Genomic DNA, 13,990 nt, shown 5'->3' with positions numbered 1-13,990 from the left:
TCATGTTGCAACCTCTCTAGAATGTTTGCATACCAACTGCTCGCTTGTTCTTGCACCAAGTGCAAGCATATTAACATTTCACGAGTGATGCAGACTAAACTGTAAAACATTTATGAATCGACATAAACAATCTACTCGGGTTGCTATTTTGCCATTTGCTGCCATGCCAACTCTTAGCACGTTAGCATTTGTTCAATTTTCATTGGGAATACTGATAGAAATTAAGAGTGAACAACTCCTCTCATAACCTTTAGCGCTTATTTTACTCGTGTTGCTATCATGGAAGCAGAGCAAGTGCTAGCATGCTCACCTTTTATTGATTTCCACAAAAAAATGGAAACTTAATAGAGGGCAAGAAGCAAAATCTTGTCTTTCTTACGTATTATGTGTGAGTCACTAGTCACTTGAACAATGTTAAAATCCAGGCCGTGATGAGATTTTTACTCCCCAGGCCTTCTGGGAAAGCTAACATTAGCACTTAGCAAGCGCGGCATGTGTGGATGAATTAATAAGGGTCACTCATGCAATGGTCAGCAACTTGTGAAGGACCTTCCATTCCCGGCTGATGACAAAGAATGTGCTTCAGCCTGCACAGCATAATAAATTTTTATTAGCAGCATGCCAAGATGCGGTGCTTTGTTGCCTCGTGTCAACTGGCGTCTCAACTTTTTCTTTTTTATAAAGATGTATACAGTAAGTCATTACTGAAGTAAAAGAACTAACATTTCAAAAATATGTCAGGTGTAGCTGCGAGTGAAGTACGAATATATTTTTTAAATGCTTGAAAAACAACAACAGCTGTGCAAAGGCAGGATGTTCAAAACTGAAAAATTAGAATAAATCACAAAATGGCAAGTTGAGTTGTATAAACAAAACACGGGCGGGGAAAAAAAGTACCGGTACTGGAAAGAAATATGATGCAGTAAAACATCGGGTAAAGTATACATACTTATTACCAGAGGAGTAAAAATGATTCATAGTGAAATAGGTGTGCTTTGCGAATTTGACAATTAGTAATTCAAATAAGGTTTTTGAATATTAAAAAACCCCACCTGGTTAACACAAAGCTTTTATGCTGACACGTCTGACTATATAAAAACGAAAAAATAAAAATAGATTAAAAAAATATACATATTTTATTAAGTCAAATCATTTCAAAGTGATCACCCTAATAAGGAAAATGTCCTTGTCAATAGATGCTGAACTGAAAAAAACAAAAACAAAAGAATCCTGCCTGTGCAGTAAAATAAATAAACAAATTCATTAGAAAAAAAACAATAATCAGATCAATGACTACTTCACATTCAGCAGAAGTACGCTCTACAACGTAAGCGATCACAGCCAGTCTCCTGCTCGATCGAGCTCAGCAAAACGCACGAGTCTGCTGTGTTCACGACATCGGCCCTTTGAGGTCTGGACTTGAGGACACCATGTGCCCAGACTCCATTATTTAGCATGTAGTGTGCATACTTTAGAACCCTGGTGGCTTAAAGCGGAGCCAGCGTCTCTTTCACGATCCGACCAATCGGAGAGCTCTTTGGTGCGTGCGCCGGCGAGGCACGAACACCACTGCCATTTACGGACTCTCCAATAAATAATTCATTGCTGCCCTCTCCATATATATATATATATATATATATATATATATATATATATATATATATATATATATATATATATGTGTATGTTTTTAATTAAATTATATATTTATTTATTTATGACATTTAATCTTCCACCAAACCCATTTTTTCGGATCAGTGAAATTATGCGTGAAAAATGAACGATGCAACACAGAAAAAGATGCACACATACGGTGTCAGTGAGCCCACCAAGGTCAATTGAGTGTTTTTTGCAGAAAATCTAACTTCCCACTGGGGCAATTTTCGCTGAGACGAATGTATTGTAGTTGTGTTGGGTCGGACATGGGAAAACCTTTCGTGTTGAGTAAAGAATATTGTATAATATCACTTTGAGGAATGAGAAGGTGACCTGGATTTAGGTTAAAACAAATGTAATTTAACTCCTGTGGGGAAACTAAGGAGGATTCTTGTGGGTTGGGACCCAAAAGTGGTTTACGGAAAGCTAGTAAAAAATAAATAAATAAATAATAAAACGCATATATTCATATTCTGGCTATTTTTTAACTTGCTCTTAACTTCTATAATAGTGTGCAGTGACTTTGCAACAGTAGGAAAACGCAAGTCCCAGGGTGACAACAACGCTACAGATTTCCAGACTGTTTTGCTTGCACAATTCTCCAATTATGAGTCAAAGCGTGCTTACGTCAAGTTGTTTTTGTCACTCCCAGTTGACGTTCACTGTAAAACTAAAGACAAAATAAGTGAACAAAAGACAATTAAAAAGTTTGTATTTAAAAACCAAAAGGCTATCTACGAAATTATATCACGAACAAATAATGTTAAATGGAATAGCCACAAATTGGAATTGACGTAATGGTTAATTGAACCTTCAAACTGCTACTTTAACATCCACAGAGCAACAACTGGAGGGCTTATGTATCTTGCTCAAGGACACTTCAACATGGTCACAGGGGCGCAGCGTTGAACCAAAATCATACTCCCTATCAGATACTCAGATTAAGCGTTTGTCTAAGAGACGGCTTGATAGAAAGAAAACAAAAAAATAGACAGAGGCCAGACACTGAACAGGAGGTTGGCAAGTTTGGTGCTACGAGAGAATTTGACCCCCAAATGAGCCCAAAGTTTGCAGGTCAAATGACTAAAAAGAAAGTGTAATGTTCTCATAGATTTCGGGTGAGAGGCGGGGGTCATGGTTTATGGAGGACCTGTTTGCTCTGAACTCTGCAGGGGGTCCAAATGTGAGGAAAAAGCATGGATGGAGTGTAGCGGCTCACGTCTGAAGACTGAGGCGGTGCTTGAGGAAAATCGATCGTCTCCCTTTGGCGGGAGAAATTTATGAAGCTACAACATAAACGCAGTCATGTCCAATTAGCTTCCGGGAATTTACAAGGCGGGAGGCGGCGGCGGTGGTGGCGGGCTGGGGGCAGCGAGTGATAAAGATTTGAGTTAAAACCAATAAGGCGTGCGACTGATCGATGATTGCAGCTTCTTGCGATTCCCTTGCCTCGCTTGGTCGCTTCCCGCTGTGCTGGTGACGGGATGCCAGAGCGTCACGCTCCAGGAAGTTGCAGCATGGCAAAGCATACTGACATGGAGCGAAAAAGTGAAAGTGAACACCATCAAGAAAGCACTGCAGTGATAGTAGGTGGTCATTTCCCAACCGAAAGGTTGTTGGTTCGATGTCGAAGTATCCTTGAGCAAGATACTGAACCCTGAGTTGCTTCTGAAGCTGTCATTACTCAACTGCCGCAGACAAATTGTGTGTTTTTAAACAACCTTCACTGGTGCACGTGCATATGCTTTTTCTTGGGAGCCCTTTCCGTTCTACCAAAAAAAAATTATTTGGGACTCAATACACACCAAGATTATTTCAAGTCATGTCAAATTTTTTTGTATCGCCGTTAATCTCAGAAAGTTTCAAAGGCTTCACATACCAACAGTCACTGATCTTAACCACCAGGAGGGCAAGGGAAAAACTAAAAAAAAAAATTATAACTGAAATTAAATTTTTAGAACAATACACAAAACCCAAACTATAAATAAACTACTAATTCTAAAATGGTTAATAAACTACTAATGAAAAATTCAAAAGTGTTTTAAGCCTGATACAGTCCCCTCGTTCTTCTGAGGCAACATGCGAGTGCCGTACTGGCTGCTCAGCCAAATTTGAGCTAACACACTGCAAACCGAAAGAAGTCGGCGGAGCATCTCGCAGTCGCCGCATAGCTTCGGGGCTACAGACAATCAAAGCAGCCAAGATATGACACGGAGAGTCAAAAGCAGGCACAGCAGAAGTTGGCAGGCAGGCAGAGTTTGAGAGAAAACACTGGAAGAGCGGCAGTGATGGCAGTTTCCCTGCCGAGGGACGGCGGAATCGGGAATCGCTGACTACAGTAAAGCGACAGATAAAGCCCCATTAACGGCTGCTTCCAGCTGCTTTCTCAGGCTTCGCCGCCGCATGGCTCCCCCTTGATGTTTGTTTATCTTTCTTCTTATTTATACCCGTAATTGCTACGCCTCTGCCCGTCTAAAAACAGGGAGTCAGTCGCGGCATCATTAAAGACGCCGCCGCTGACATGACTTCACAGAGACACGCGCTCATAGCCGAGTCTGGACAGAAGGATACAGTAGCTGGCGAGCAAACCCATTAATTGGTCATTGGTGGGATTGCACACGAGGAGGAGATGTTCCAACACCTTGAACCCACGCTAGATTTTATTTCTTGGCTCATGCTCCTGGCTACATCACAATCGTATGTCTTTCAGTGTACAGGCAAGTCCAAATTTCGAGAAGTTCAACAAATTCAGTCACGTGGATACTCATACAACTGACTTGAAATGAAAATTTGACCATTGATGAAGAAAACTCGACAGACTTGCTACCAAGGCAGATAACATGGTAGGTAGTACTACTCATTTATTGAGAAAATACTTTTACTGTTGTACTAAAAAAAAAAAAAATCAGGCAAAATCAGAACAACAGCATACAAATGTGCACCATCAAATTTCCGTGTTAACACACCCTAAAGACTTTAACTTGACCGTCTCGAATTCCACTACTTGGTTGTCTGAGTAACTAGTTAGAGCTTGGATGGTGCTATCCCGCCCTTAATATAGACCGCTTCGAGGCAAATGCAAAAATCGTTGCTCATTAACATGTGATGGCAGCCATGCTTTATTTGTGTGTGGGGGGCGGGGGCTTAAGTGTGAGAGGATGTGGAGAAATCCCACCACCAGCTGTCATCCGTATGAGCGCGACCAGACCAGACGGAGGCGCTTGGAAAGTTGAGAGTGTCGGAAAGAGTGAGAGACCAACAAGATCACTTGGACCGTAAATGAGTTTGACATATCTGAAAAGTTTCCACTTTGGCTGGGGGGGGGGAGTCGACGAATGTATTTAAAAGTACTTTTTCAACATATATGTACAATTATGTTGAAATTGCCGGTCCACATTGGTACTGTTATTTTCTGTGTCTGGTTTACAGTTATCAAATGGGAGTGACGAAGCAATCACGCTTTGCCGTATTTGAGGACGTGTGCAAGTGACAGAGTGAGGATAGGCGCACACTTGCAAAAGTTAGTTTTAATAAGTTTAAGTGTGTTTCAAGCGTATCCCTGGTGATAAAAAGGGATTGTCTGCAAATCTTTGTGACAGGCAACACAGCAATACTTCAAGATGGCGCCTTCCACTTTTGCAATGAGACAGGTGGAGAGTTTTAGAAGATAAGACGCGGTGCTATGTCGGCCGCTGTCACTCAGCGCAGGCGTTTGTCGCCTCCCGGTCCGTTTAGAAACAGACCTGTCTCATTTCAGGAAACGTTCAAGCTCCCTTCGTGCGCATGCGAGGAACAAAAAAAAAGGAGAGATGTTCAATTTCCCTCGTCGTTTACGCGGACAGCTCGTGTCCTTCGGCGGCGAAGGCGAGACACCTGTCTGATGGATTCCACCTGCCGCGTCCTGTCAGCTCAAGCAGTTGATCAGGCAGAAGCTGGACTAATTTGTCAGAAGTAAAAAAAATTAAATAAATAAATAAACAAATAGACACACCATACCAATGGAAAGTTTAGCGACGATGACCAATTTTTCAAATGAAGCGAGATCCGATTATTGCGAAAGAGGAAGATTGAAGTTTCGATGGCGTCTCTGAATATTTGATGCAGACGGGTGGCTGTTCACTCCAGTGGAACAAACTGGAATCAGAATCCGGTCGCTCATCTGGAAAGTGTTCTGTGATGTGAAAATGGCGGCTGCTGAGTGGTCCTTCTAATCCTCATCTTGACTGGGAACCGAAAGTCGAAACTAACGCGCAAAAAATGTGACGCTTTGTATTTGTTGCTGCTCCGTGTGTGTTGAGTAGACGATTGAAAATCTTGAATTCATCTATGATAATTTCTGTTTGCATTTGGCGTTGCTTTTCACGTTATACGATTACATGAGGCAAGCAGGTTTTCATGAGACAAAATAATATGGTTTGGTTGTAACATTTTGGTGTTTAATACATTTTTATTATACTATACTTATTTTGTTAGATTTTCTTTTTTTCATTGCTGTGTTATCCGTGATACAGCACAAATTTGATGGAAAGTTTGGCTTTCGGTTTGGTTTTAGTTTTGGTGTCATAAAAAATGTAATTATATTTTCTATTCTTCTATTTGATCACTTTTATAGTCATTTCAATGGTGAGTGACAAAAAAAAAAAAGAAAATTCCCCTTATTTGGTAAACTGTGCAAGCGATGTTATACGATAGTCGCCCATTTTAGAGTGAGAACAGTTTCTAAGGAATACTTGAAAAAGTGCAATAATGTTAATGTGTGTTTTGGTAAGTTTGGTAAGTGTCTTGTTTTATATAATCTTGATTGCATGTTTTCTCCTATGGCGGGTGAGTCTGAAATGTATCCCCCTTGAAGAATGGGGTTGCACTGTATCATCCAAACAATCCCTCCAAACAACAAGATACATAGATGAGTTCATGTGTGCACAACAGTCAGAAGTTGCACTTTTGATTTCCTCGGAGGAAAAACTGCACCTTTAATAACCTGCAATGTTAACACAACGCGTCGTGTGTGTGTTTGTAACGCAAAGCTTACATCTACCTCTTTTTTTTTTCCCCCCCTGTCCGTCTTCATTAAAAGGTGCAAGTGTAACCTCCATGCCTCCCAGTGCCTGCTGCAGGACGGCAATCTGCAGTGCCAATGTGAGCACAACACCACGGGCCAGGACTGCCAGCGCTGCAAGAAGGGCTTCAAGGCCAAGTCCTGGAAGGCGGGCTCCTACCTGCCCACGCCCAACGGAACCCCCAACACCTGTACGTACCCCAAAGAATGTGACCGTGCCTGTTTCACAGGTCTTTGCACAATTTAAGGACAAAATAACAAGAATTACAAATGATGGCAATTTTGGTTGGTGGAACCACAATGCACAAAAGGGGGACCAGGAAACATCGTTTTAAAAGCGTTAGAATAGCTGAACTATATTTGTGCTTAACCCAAGGCACTTCAATCTTGATTCTACCGAGTGGGGTCTAAAATATGAATGACTTTCAGGTCCATGTTTCCGTTTGCATTTTCTGAAACATTGACAGCAAATAACCAATAAAATGATTCTGCTTCTTTGGAAATTCAGCTTTCTTTTTAGATAAATACATTTCCAAATAATATGTGGGGTCTTGTTCACTCGATGAAAAATTTGAAAATGTCCTCCGATGCCAGAAAGATCCATTCCCTGAAATAATGATGACCCTCATCTCAATTTAAAACGTAAATCGACTCGGTGAACCAATCTTTAATTTTTCTGTTTTATAAATTGGACCTTCTGCTATCTAGTTGATGTGCATTTCATCTTTCTGCCTGTCACTAGACGTCACTGGGATAGATGGATGAACAAAGATGAGTTATACTGTATGTAGTAAATGAATTCTGTGAAATTGGATCATTTCCCGCAGCAGAAATGATGAGCTTCACGACACACTGCTGTGCAGTCCAGTTTGACGCTCATTCAATCTATTTGCATTTTTTTTGTTAGGCAATCTCAACTCGTGATTTTTTTCCAAGACTCGTTTCAAGGTCGTAGAGGAAGTTTGGACAGAGCTCACCGGGTTTGCGTCACCTCAGACGAGGCGGGAGTGCGTGGGGGGAAATCCTGGAGGAGAAGGCTGCCAGCTAAAGCAGCGAGCGATGATAAAATAATAATCTAGGGCAGCATCTCCCCAGTTTTGTCCTTTCAAACAAACGCAGACACTCTGGCGTGCGCAGGAAGAGACACGCACAGCCAGTGACAAACGTACCTGCGCCTGCAAGCGCAGCAGACAACAGGCCCGTTTTCTACTCCTCAACCTCGCGCTAATGCCACCGACATGCACACTCACACGCTAACACTCAAGGATCCCATTAGCCAGATTTAAATATTCAAAATGTTTGTTTGCTCAGTAGAAGCGCAACGGCACTAACTTTTTAATATTCAGGACAGAACAGGACAATCATCCGTGCGGAAGAAAGCAAATTGTTGCCTATTTGTAAATATCGAGAGTCGAGCACACTGAGGTGGAGTTTAAATACATTAATTAATTACTTAATTAATTAATTGAAAAAATTTGATTCTACATTCCCAAAATGTATGTGGAGATCTCAACTTATGGCCACATCCACCTCTAAAAAAATTGCCCTATTATTTTGTTTTAGGGCGACACGTTTCTCTCATTGTGACATCAGCTTTGTTGTGAGCACCTCTATGAAGATCAAAACGTCCCAAAATCCCTAATACTTGGGCGATCATTCTAATATTTTCTGAGGTTGATGTGAGCATTAGCACAGAGGTTTCCGTGCATTCGGTGATATTTACTTTCCTACATTACGCGTCAATGCTGTTGTGGTGTGTCACTGTACTGCAAGTGAGGAGGGAGAGATTAAATAGGTGTAGCGCCAGTTGAACCGTTTCATAAAAGTTTCCAAGAGAGCCACAAACGCTTTGAAAATCTAAAATGAAGGTATGCATTCTTTTCCTTTTCCTTTTAAATTCTGCAGTAGACACTTAGCAATATGTCAGCGCATCTGCCATGCATGTGGATTTTGTACTAGCCATAAAATCGGCAAACAGAATTCGTAAAATTGAGTTAGAATGATATAATGCAATCGTAATAATTGTAATCATTTGGTATGAATCCAATGAGTTCTTGCTTGATGATACATATTCAAAGGCGCCATTCAATATGGGAGCTGTAGTGCTACGCGTATGTAGAGCAAAATAAGTGCTGTCTGTAGGGTATTAATATTAATTTACTCCCCCAGCATTGAATGCCCCCCCTCTGGTGACAGAAGAGTCTAGTCTTTGTTTTGGCAGGTTTGGTGCTCATGTTGTCAGCGTACATATCATTCAAAATACATTTTGGAGAACACGGCATTTGAAATGGCAGGTAGTGAATGAGTACAAATTTCAGATGAAGAATGTGAGGCTCATGAGCCGAAACAATCTCAGTCAGTGTCATATCTTCAACCCCTCCTCAATGTGATCATCAAGACGAGCCTTTGGGCAAACTCGATGCATAAGTCGACAACAAGTTCTCATTTTCTTCTCTTCTTCTTCTTTTCAGGTACAATTGCTGGTTCGCCCTCCGGTTCTAGTAAGTAATAATGCAAAGCAGAGGAAATTTTCTCTTTTTGCCTTCCCTCTCTTCTTTTGCACCGTTTTTCCAAGTTTGAACCCCATCGGGAACGATCCTGACACTCCCACCCCTGCAGTCACTCGCTTCTCTTCCCTTCCTCTCTCACTCTTTCACTTTTTCCATCTCTGCTTCATTATTAATAGGCCCCTCTGTCGGCCAAGTGCTTTCATCGCCGCACATCACACAAACCTGCTCAGGAGGAATTCTTGCACAGTTTGGTTTTCAGACTACAGACATTGACGGACTGAACAAAAGGGGAGTGGAGAGAAGACAGTTGGCTGAGTGGATGGTGGTAGAGGGGGTGAAAAAAAGAAAGAAAAGAAAAAAGAAAGCTTATGCAGGCATATGTATGTGATTTCGGGTGAAGGGTTTGGGGGAGGCGGGAATAAAAAGTGGAAGCTGATTAGGGATTCTCTCTGTGGAGAATCTCTCAGGCTAGCAGCTCTTCCACACAAGCCGACGTCAAAGTGGCGACATTGACTCTGGCTTTTATGCACATGGCCCCTTTTGCACTGCATAAAAAGGCACCGACGCGGAATGGGTGGACCAAGTCCATCTATGGCAATTTTGCACTTTTAGAGCAAGTAGCAAAGGCGTGGCACCGCCTGTGTGGCCAAACTGTTTGCCCAGTCACTATTCTGGATACGGGGAATCACTATTTATAGCAGGGAATACGGTTCAGAACCAAATGCGAGAGGAGAAAATCAGCAATATAGAAAGATCATGACCAGGACCAAGGAAATTTGAGACCTGAATCTCACCTGCGTGAAACATAAATGGTTGAAAATCAAAGGGAACAGAATCTGAACTTCACAGCTATACAGGATCTAAAGCGCCAAACTCAAAAAAATAAGTCTACATGCTTAAAAACAAACACAAAAATAAGAAAAACTAAAAGTAGAGATCCGGAAACTAACTCCTGTTTGTCCAGCACTTAAAAAGAAGCCGCTTGAGTTACATGAAGAACCGGTGTTGGCAGGAAGCTCCGCTCAAACCACAAATGCAGGCAAAAAACACACAAACCAAAAAATAGCAAACTCCTGCTTGCTTAAACCTAATCAAATGAAAAACCTTACCAAAGGAGCACACAACAATCCTCACAGCCAGGCATATATTCTCTCTGCTCTGTTGGACGACGACAATTAACAACTCAAAATTAGGACCTGTGGAAGCATTTGAAAAAATGTCTTAACTAACACAGCGGCGTTGAGCTGTCCAAAATGTTCCCAAGGTCAATGTTCCAAAGTATGCGAGTGCTTGACAAAAATACATCACCACCTTCACCATCTTCTGTATGAAATGCAAGATGTTCTTTTGCACAAAATACTGTGCTGAGTATTTTTCAAAATCATTACACATCAACATCTGGGTCACACAGAATCCCAGTAGATTTGTAAGCCTCCCTTGTTTTAGCTCCTGCACAGAGAGCTGAATTTATCTTCAAGCCTTCACTGTTGTGCCGCGGTGTCGGCCACTGTGTACGCGTCGAGCATATGGCTCACAGGGACCCCGACATACGAATCACCGTACGAGGTCTTCGGTGTATAAGCGGGCACCGCAATCGTGACGTTTGATGTAACTCGTCACATTAGCGGCCCTGTTACGTCAGTGAGCATACTCGCGTGAAGATTATGTTGGCGAGGAGAGTCTGATCCAGTGAGCTGACATCCTATTGGACAGCTGGAGAGATGGGTGGGGGCGGGAGGGTCAGATCCGCCAAATCCGACTCATGTATTACCGTAACATCCACGCCACCCACTATAAGCCTGACTTGATCTTCTCCAACACAGACTGACTACATGTGAGAGGAGCATATTATATGTACGTCTTCCTTTTGATTTGTCTACCCGAAGCATAGCAGACTTTAGCTCCAAATGTCACTTCAACATAGTTCCTTGGTACCTAAAAGGCAACACAAGATAGTGTCAAAGCACAATTCCTTGTTCCTCCCTTGAACTCAGGGCATGCATTTTCTTTGCAATGATATATTGTATGTGCTCCCAAGAGTCTAAACACAAGTAATTTGTGTTTAATAATAATAAAGAATTCAGACAAAAATTCAAACACCAGTAAAAAATTAAGAACAGAGGATGGGTTCCAAAAACAAAAGAGCTAAAGTCTCACGAGATGGTGGCGCATTCATCCTGGAATTATTGGCAGGATTCCGAACAAACGATACGCCCATTAGCCCTACTAATCAAAGACCTGGTGATTTTTTTTTTAATAACCAAAACGCAACACTGCCTGGGACAGAGCGCAATGAAGGGAGCATGCCTGGAAAATCATGTGACGCATTAAAACTAAGTCCACGCCACCGTTAAGGCGTGCACGTTAACTGGCAGGCGGCCGAATCGCAATGTCTTCATTAGCCGACGGCCGAATCAACGCCGTATCTCGGTGCCGTAATAAGACATGAGAATGCTGCGAGTGACAGGTGGCATTAGGGCGATGATTGCGAGCGTTTGGCAGGGTGGCGTGACAAATGATCTCATTATATGCAAATACACTACAAGTGTGTACGTGCGTGTGTGTGTGCGTGCGTGTGCGTGGGGGCGTGTGTGTGCGTGTGTGTGTGAGCGAGCAGGAAAAGCACATGAACCCACAATACCGTCTTCTTACTTAAGACTGCATGTGTGTGTGTGCACGCGCCGAGAGACGGTCCATCTGCACAGTCAGACAGGCAGGCACCTGTCAAATAACTGTGCAATAAATCCGCTTACTTTCCCATAACCCATTTCAGAAAATACAATATAAGCATATAGGAGGTCCTTCTATCCATTTTCCATAGTGCTTGTCCATATTAGGACGGCATGTGAGCGGAAGGTGCCTATCCCAGCTGACTTTGGAGCGGGAAGTGGGATACACCCTGGACTGATCACGAGCCAAACGAAGGCCACACAAAGACGAACAAGCATCCGCTTCCATGCAGGGCACGGGGAGAACATGCAAACTCCACACAGGAAGGCCAGAGCCGTAATCGATCACATGACCTCTGCACTATGAGGCCATTGTGCTAACCAGTCGGCCACCGTGACGCCATATAAGGTGAAAGGAGCCCATTGCGTCTATCGCGATCGACGAGTGGCTCGCAAAGGGGGTGTCGGTCGATCGCTTTGACGTACAGAGCAGCCATTCATAGACCCGTTGCATGGCTCACCGTACATGCACATACAAGGGTGCTAACTAGCAAAATAAGCAGTTTTCATTTTGTTCCATCTACTCGAAACTTAATAATAAAGTATAAAAACAACATGGGGACATGTAAGCTAAGTATTTCCACATAGCGTGAGAGGAGGATTTTTGTTTTATGGTGGGCTCCATGGCGGGTGTCTCACATTGGCAGGGGAATTCTCAACTCTCTGGGAACAATGACCACTAAAACGACAAAACCTGGTCCAAAACTTTGCCACCTAGAGGACGTGCACTGTACGACCAGCGTCGTCCCAATTGTGTCACAAGCTGTTAGGCTAACGCTTAGCCCGCAGTGGCGTTTGCATTGCTCTCATACTTATGACTAATTAATGATGGAACACTCCACTAGGGGTTAAGGCCAATTAATATTTGCCGTGATATTAACACAATCGGACTTCCACCTCCAAGTCCCTTAGATCAAGGAAGCCCCAACCACGGGGTCTTTTATTTATTTTTTATTTTTTTTAAACCATTTCTGGGTGAATGCCTAACTCATTTTTCCTTTGACATTTCTCACTCCATCGATCCAACTATTATCCAGATTTGATTCACAAAATTAAGGACAGAATTATCAGTTCAAATGGAGTAAAACGCAAAAAAACGGCGCAATTAAGGCACTGTGATGCCTTGGCACGTGGGCAAGGAGAGACACAATTAATGATATTTATCAAACATGACAAACAGTAAAACACTCGCCCCTGATGTCACTCACTGGGCCATGTCCCTTAAATGCTTTACAAAAAAAACTGCATAATATTGGAAAAAGGCTTAGACATAGACTGCAAAATATCAATTTACAGCCACATTAGCCTTTAAGAGTCCCGATGTTTCTCTGTAGGCAAAAAAGGAAAAAAAAAAAAATCTCCTAGCGATGGGAGGCTTGTGGAACAGCTTTGGAGTTCAGTCTTTGTCAGCAGTGTGAAATCACACTTTTCACTGTGTGAGCGCTCATCACGCCGCGCATGTGTGCGTGCAGTCGGGAAAAAAAAAAAAAAAGGAGGATGAAGCGTTCTCTGGATAAACAATCTCAGGCAGCATCTCCTATGCTAATTTGCTAGCCCGCTCAGCAGCTCCTCGTTGCATTTACATGCCGTGCCCTCGTGTAACTGTTGCGGCGCAGCTTAAAAAAAAAAAAAGCCTTCAGCAATTACAAGCACCTGGAATCTCTCCAAGTACATTTGCATGGATGTATACGAGCATGAATGTACTGTACATAAAATATGTGCAAGGCAACTTTAAGCGGCATTGTGTAACTTTTGTCTCCCCCTTGTGGAGCCTTGTGAACTGGCTCTTTTTTTGGGTGAGCTGATACAATGAATCCCCATATATCCCGGCCAGGGGTTGTGCTCTAGTCTCCTAAGTCAAGGCACCACCGTACTTTAAAAAACTTCAAATGGGGGGTAAAAAATCTTATTTATAATTAATAAGTCTCAGTTTTGAGTGCAGCCTTTTCAAACACGAGTCAGACTGCTATTTTCCCGCAGGAGTTATACGCCAATGAAACAGTATGTAGTGTGTGTGTGTGCACGTATCCGTGTAT

General features: G+C 42.5%; 1 protein-coding gene across 1 annotated transcript in view; it reads left to right on the top strand.

Moving 5' to 3' along the window:
• ntng2b (netrin g2b) overlaps positions 1 to 13,990 on the top strand; it is a 54,909-nt gene that overhangs the window by 24,969 nt on the left and 15,950 nt on the right. The window contains exons 4-5 of the mRNA XM_088282062.1: positions 6,734 to 6,906; positions 9,187 to 9,216. Of these exons, the coding sequence (XP_088138188.1) occupies positions 6,734 to 6,906; positions 9,187 to 9,216 (203 nt within the window). The remainder of the gene's footprint in view (positions 1 to 6,733; positions 6,907 to 9,186; positions 9,217 to 13,990) is intronic.

Source organism: Idiotropiscis lumnitzeri, chromosome 18 (genome assembly GCF_059441095.1).
Source record: "Idiotropiscis lumnitzeri isolate Australia: NSW breed Sydney's pygmy pipehorse chromosome 18, RoL_Ilum_1.0, whole genome shotgun sequence".
NCBI classification, from domain to species: Eukaryota; Metazoa; Chordata; class Actinopteri; order Syngnathiformes; family Syngnathidae; genus Idiotropiscis; species Idiotropiscis lumnitzeri.
The sequence above is the reverse complement of the archived record's forward strand: the minus strand, read 5'-3'. Positions and strand labels throughout refer to the sequence as shown.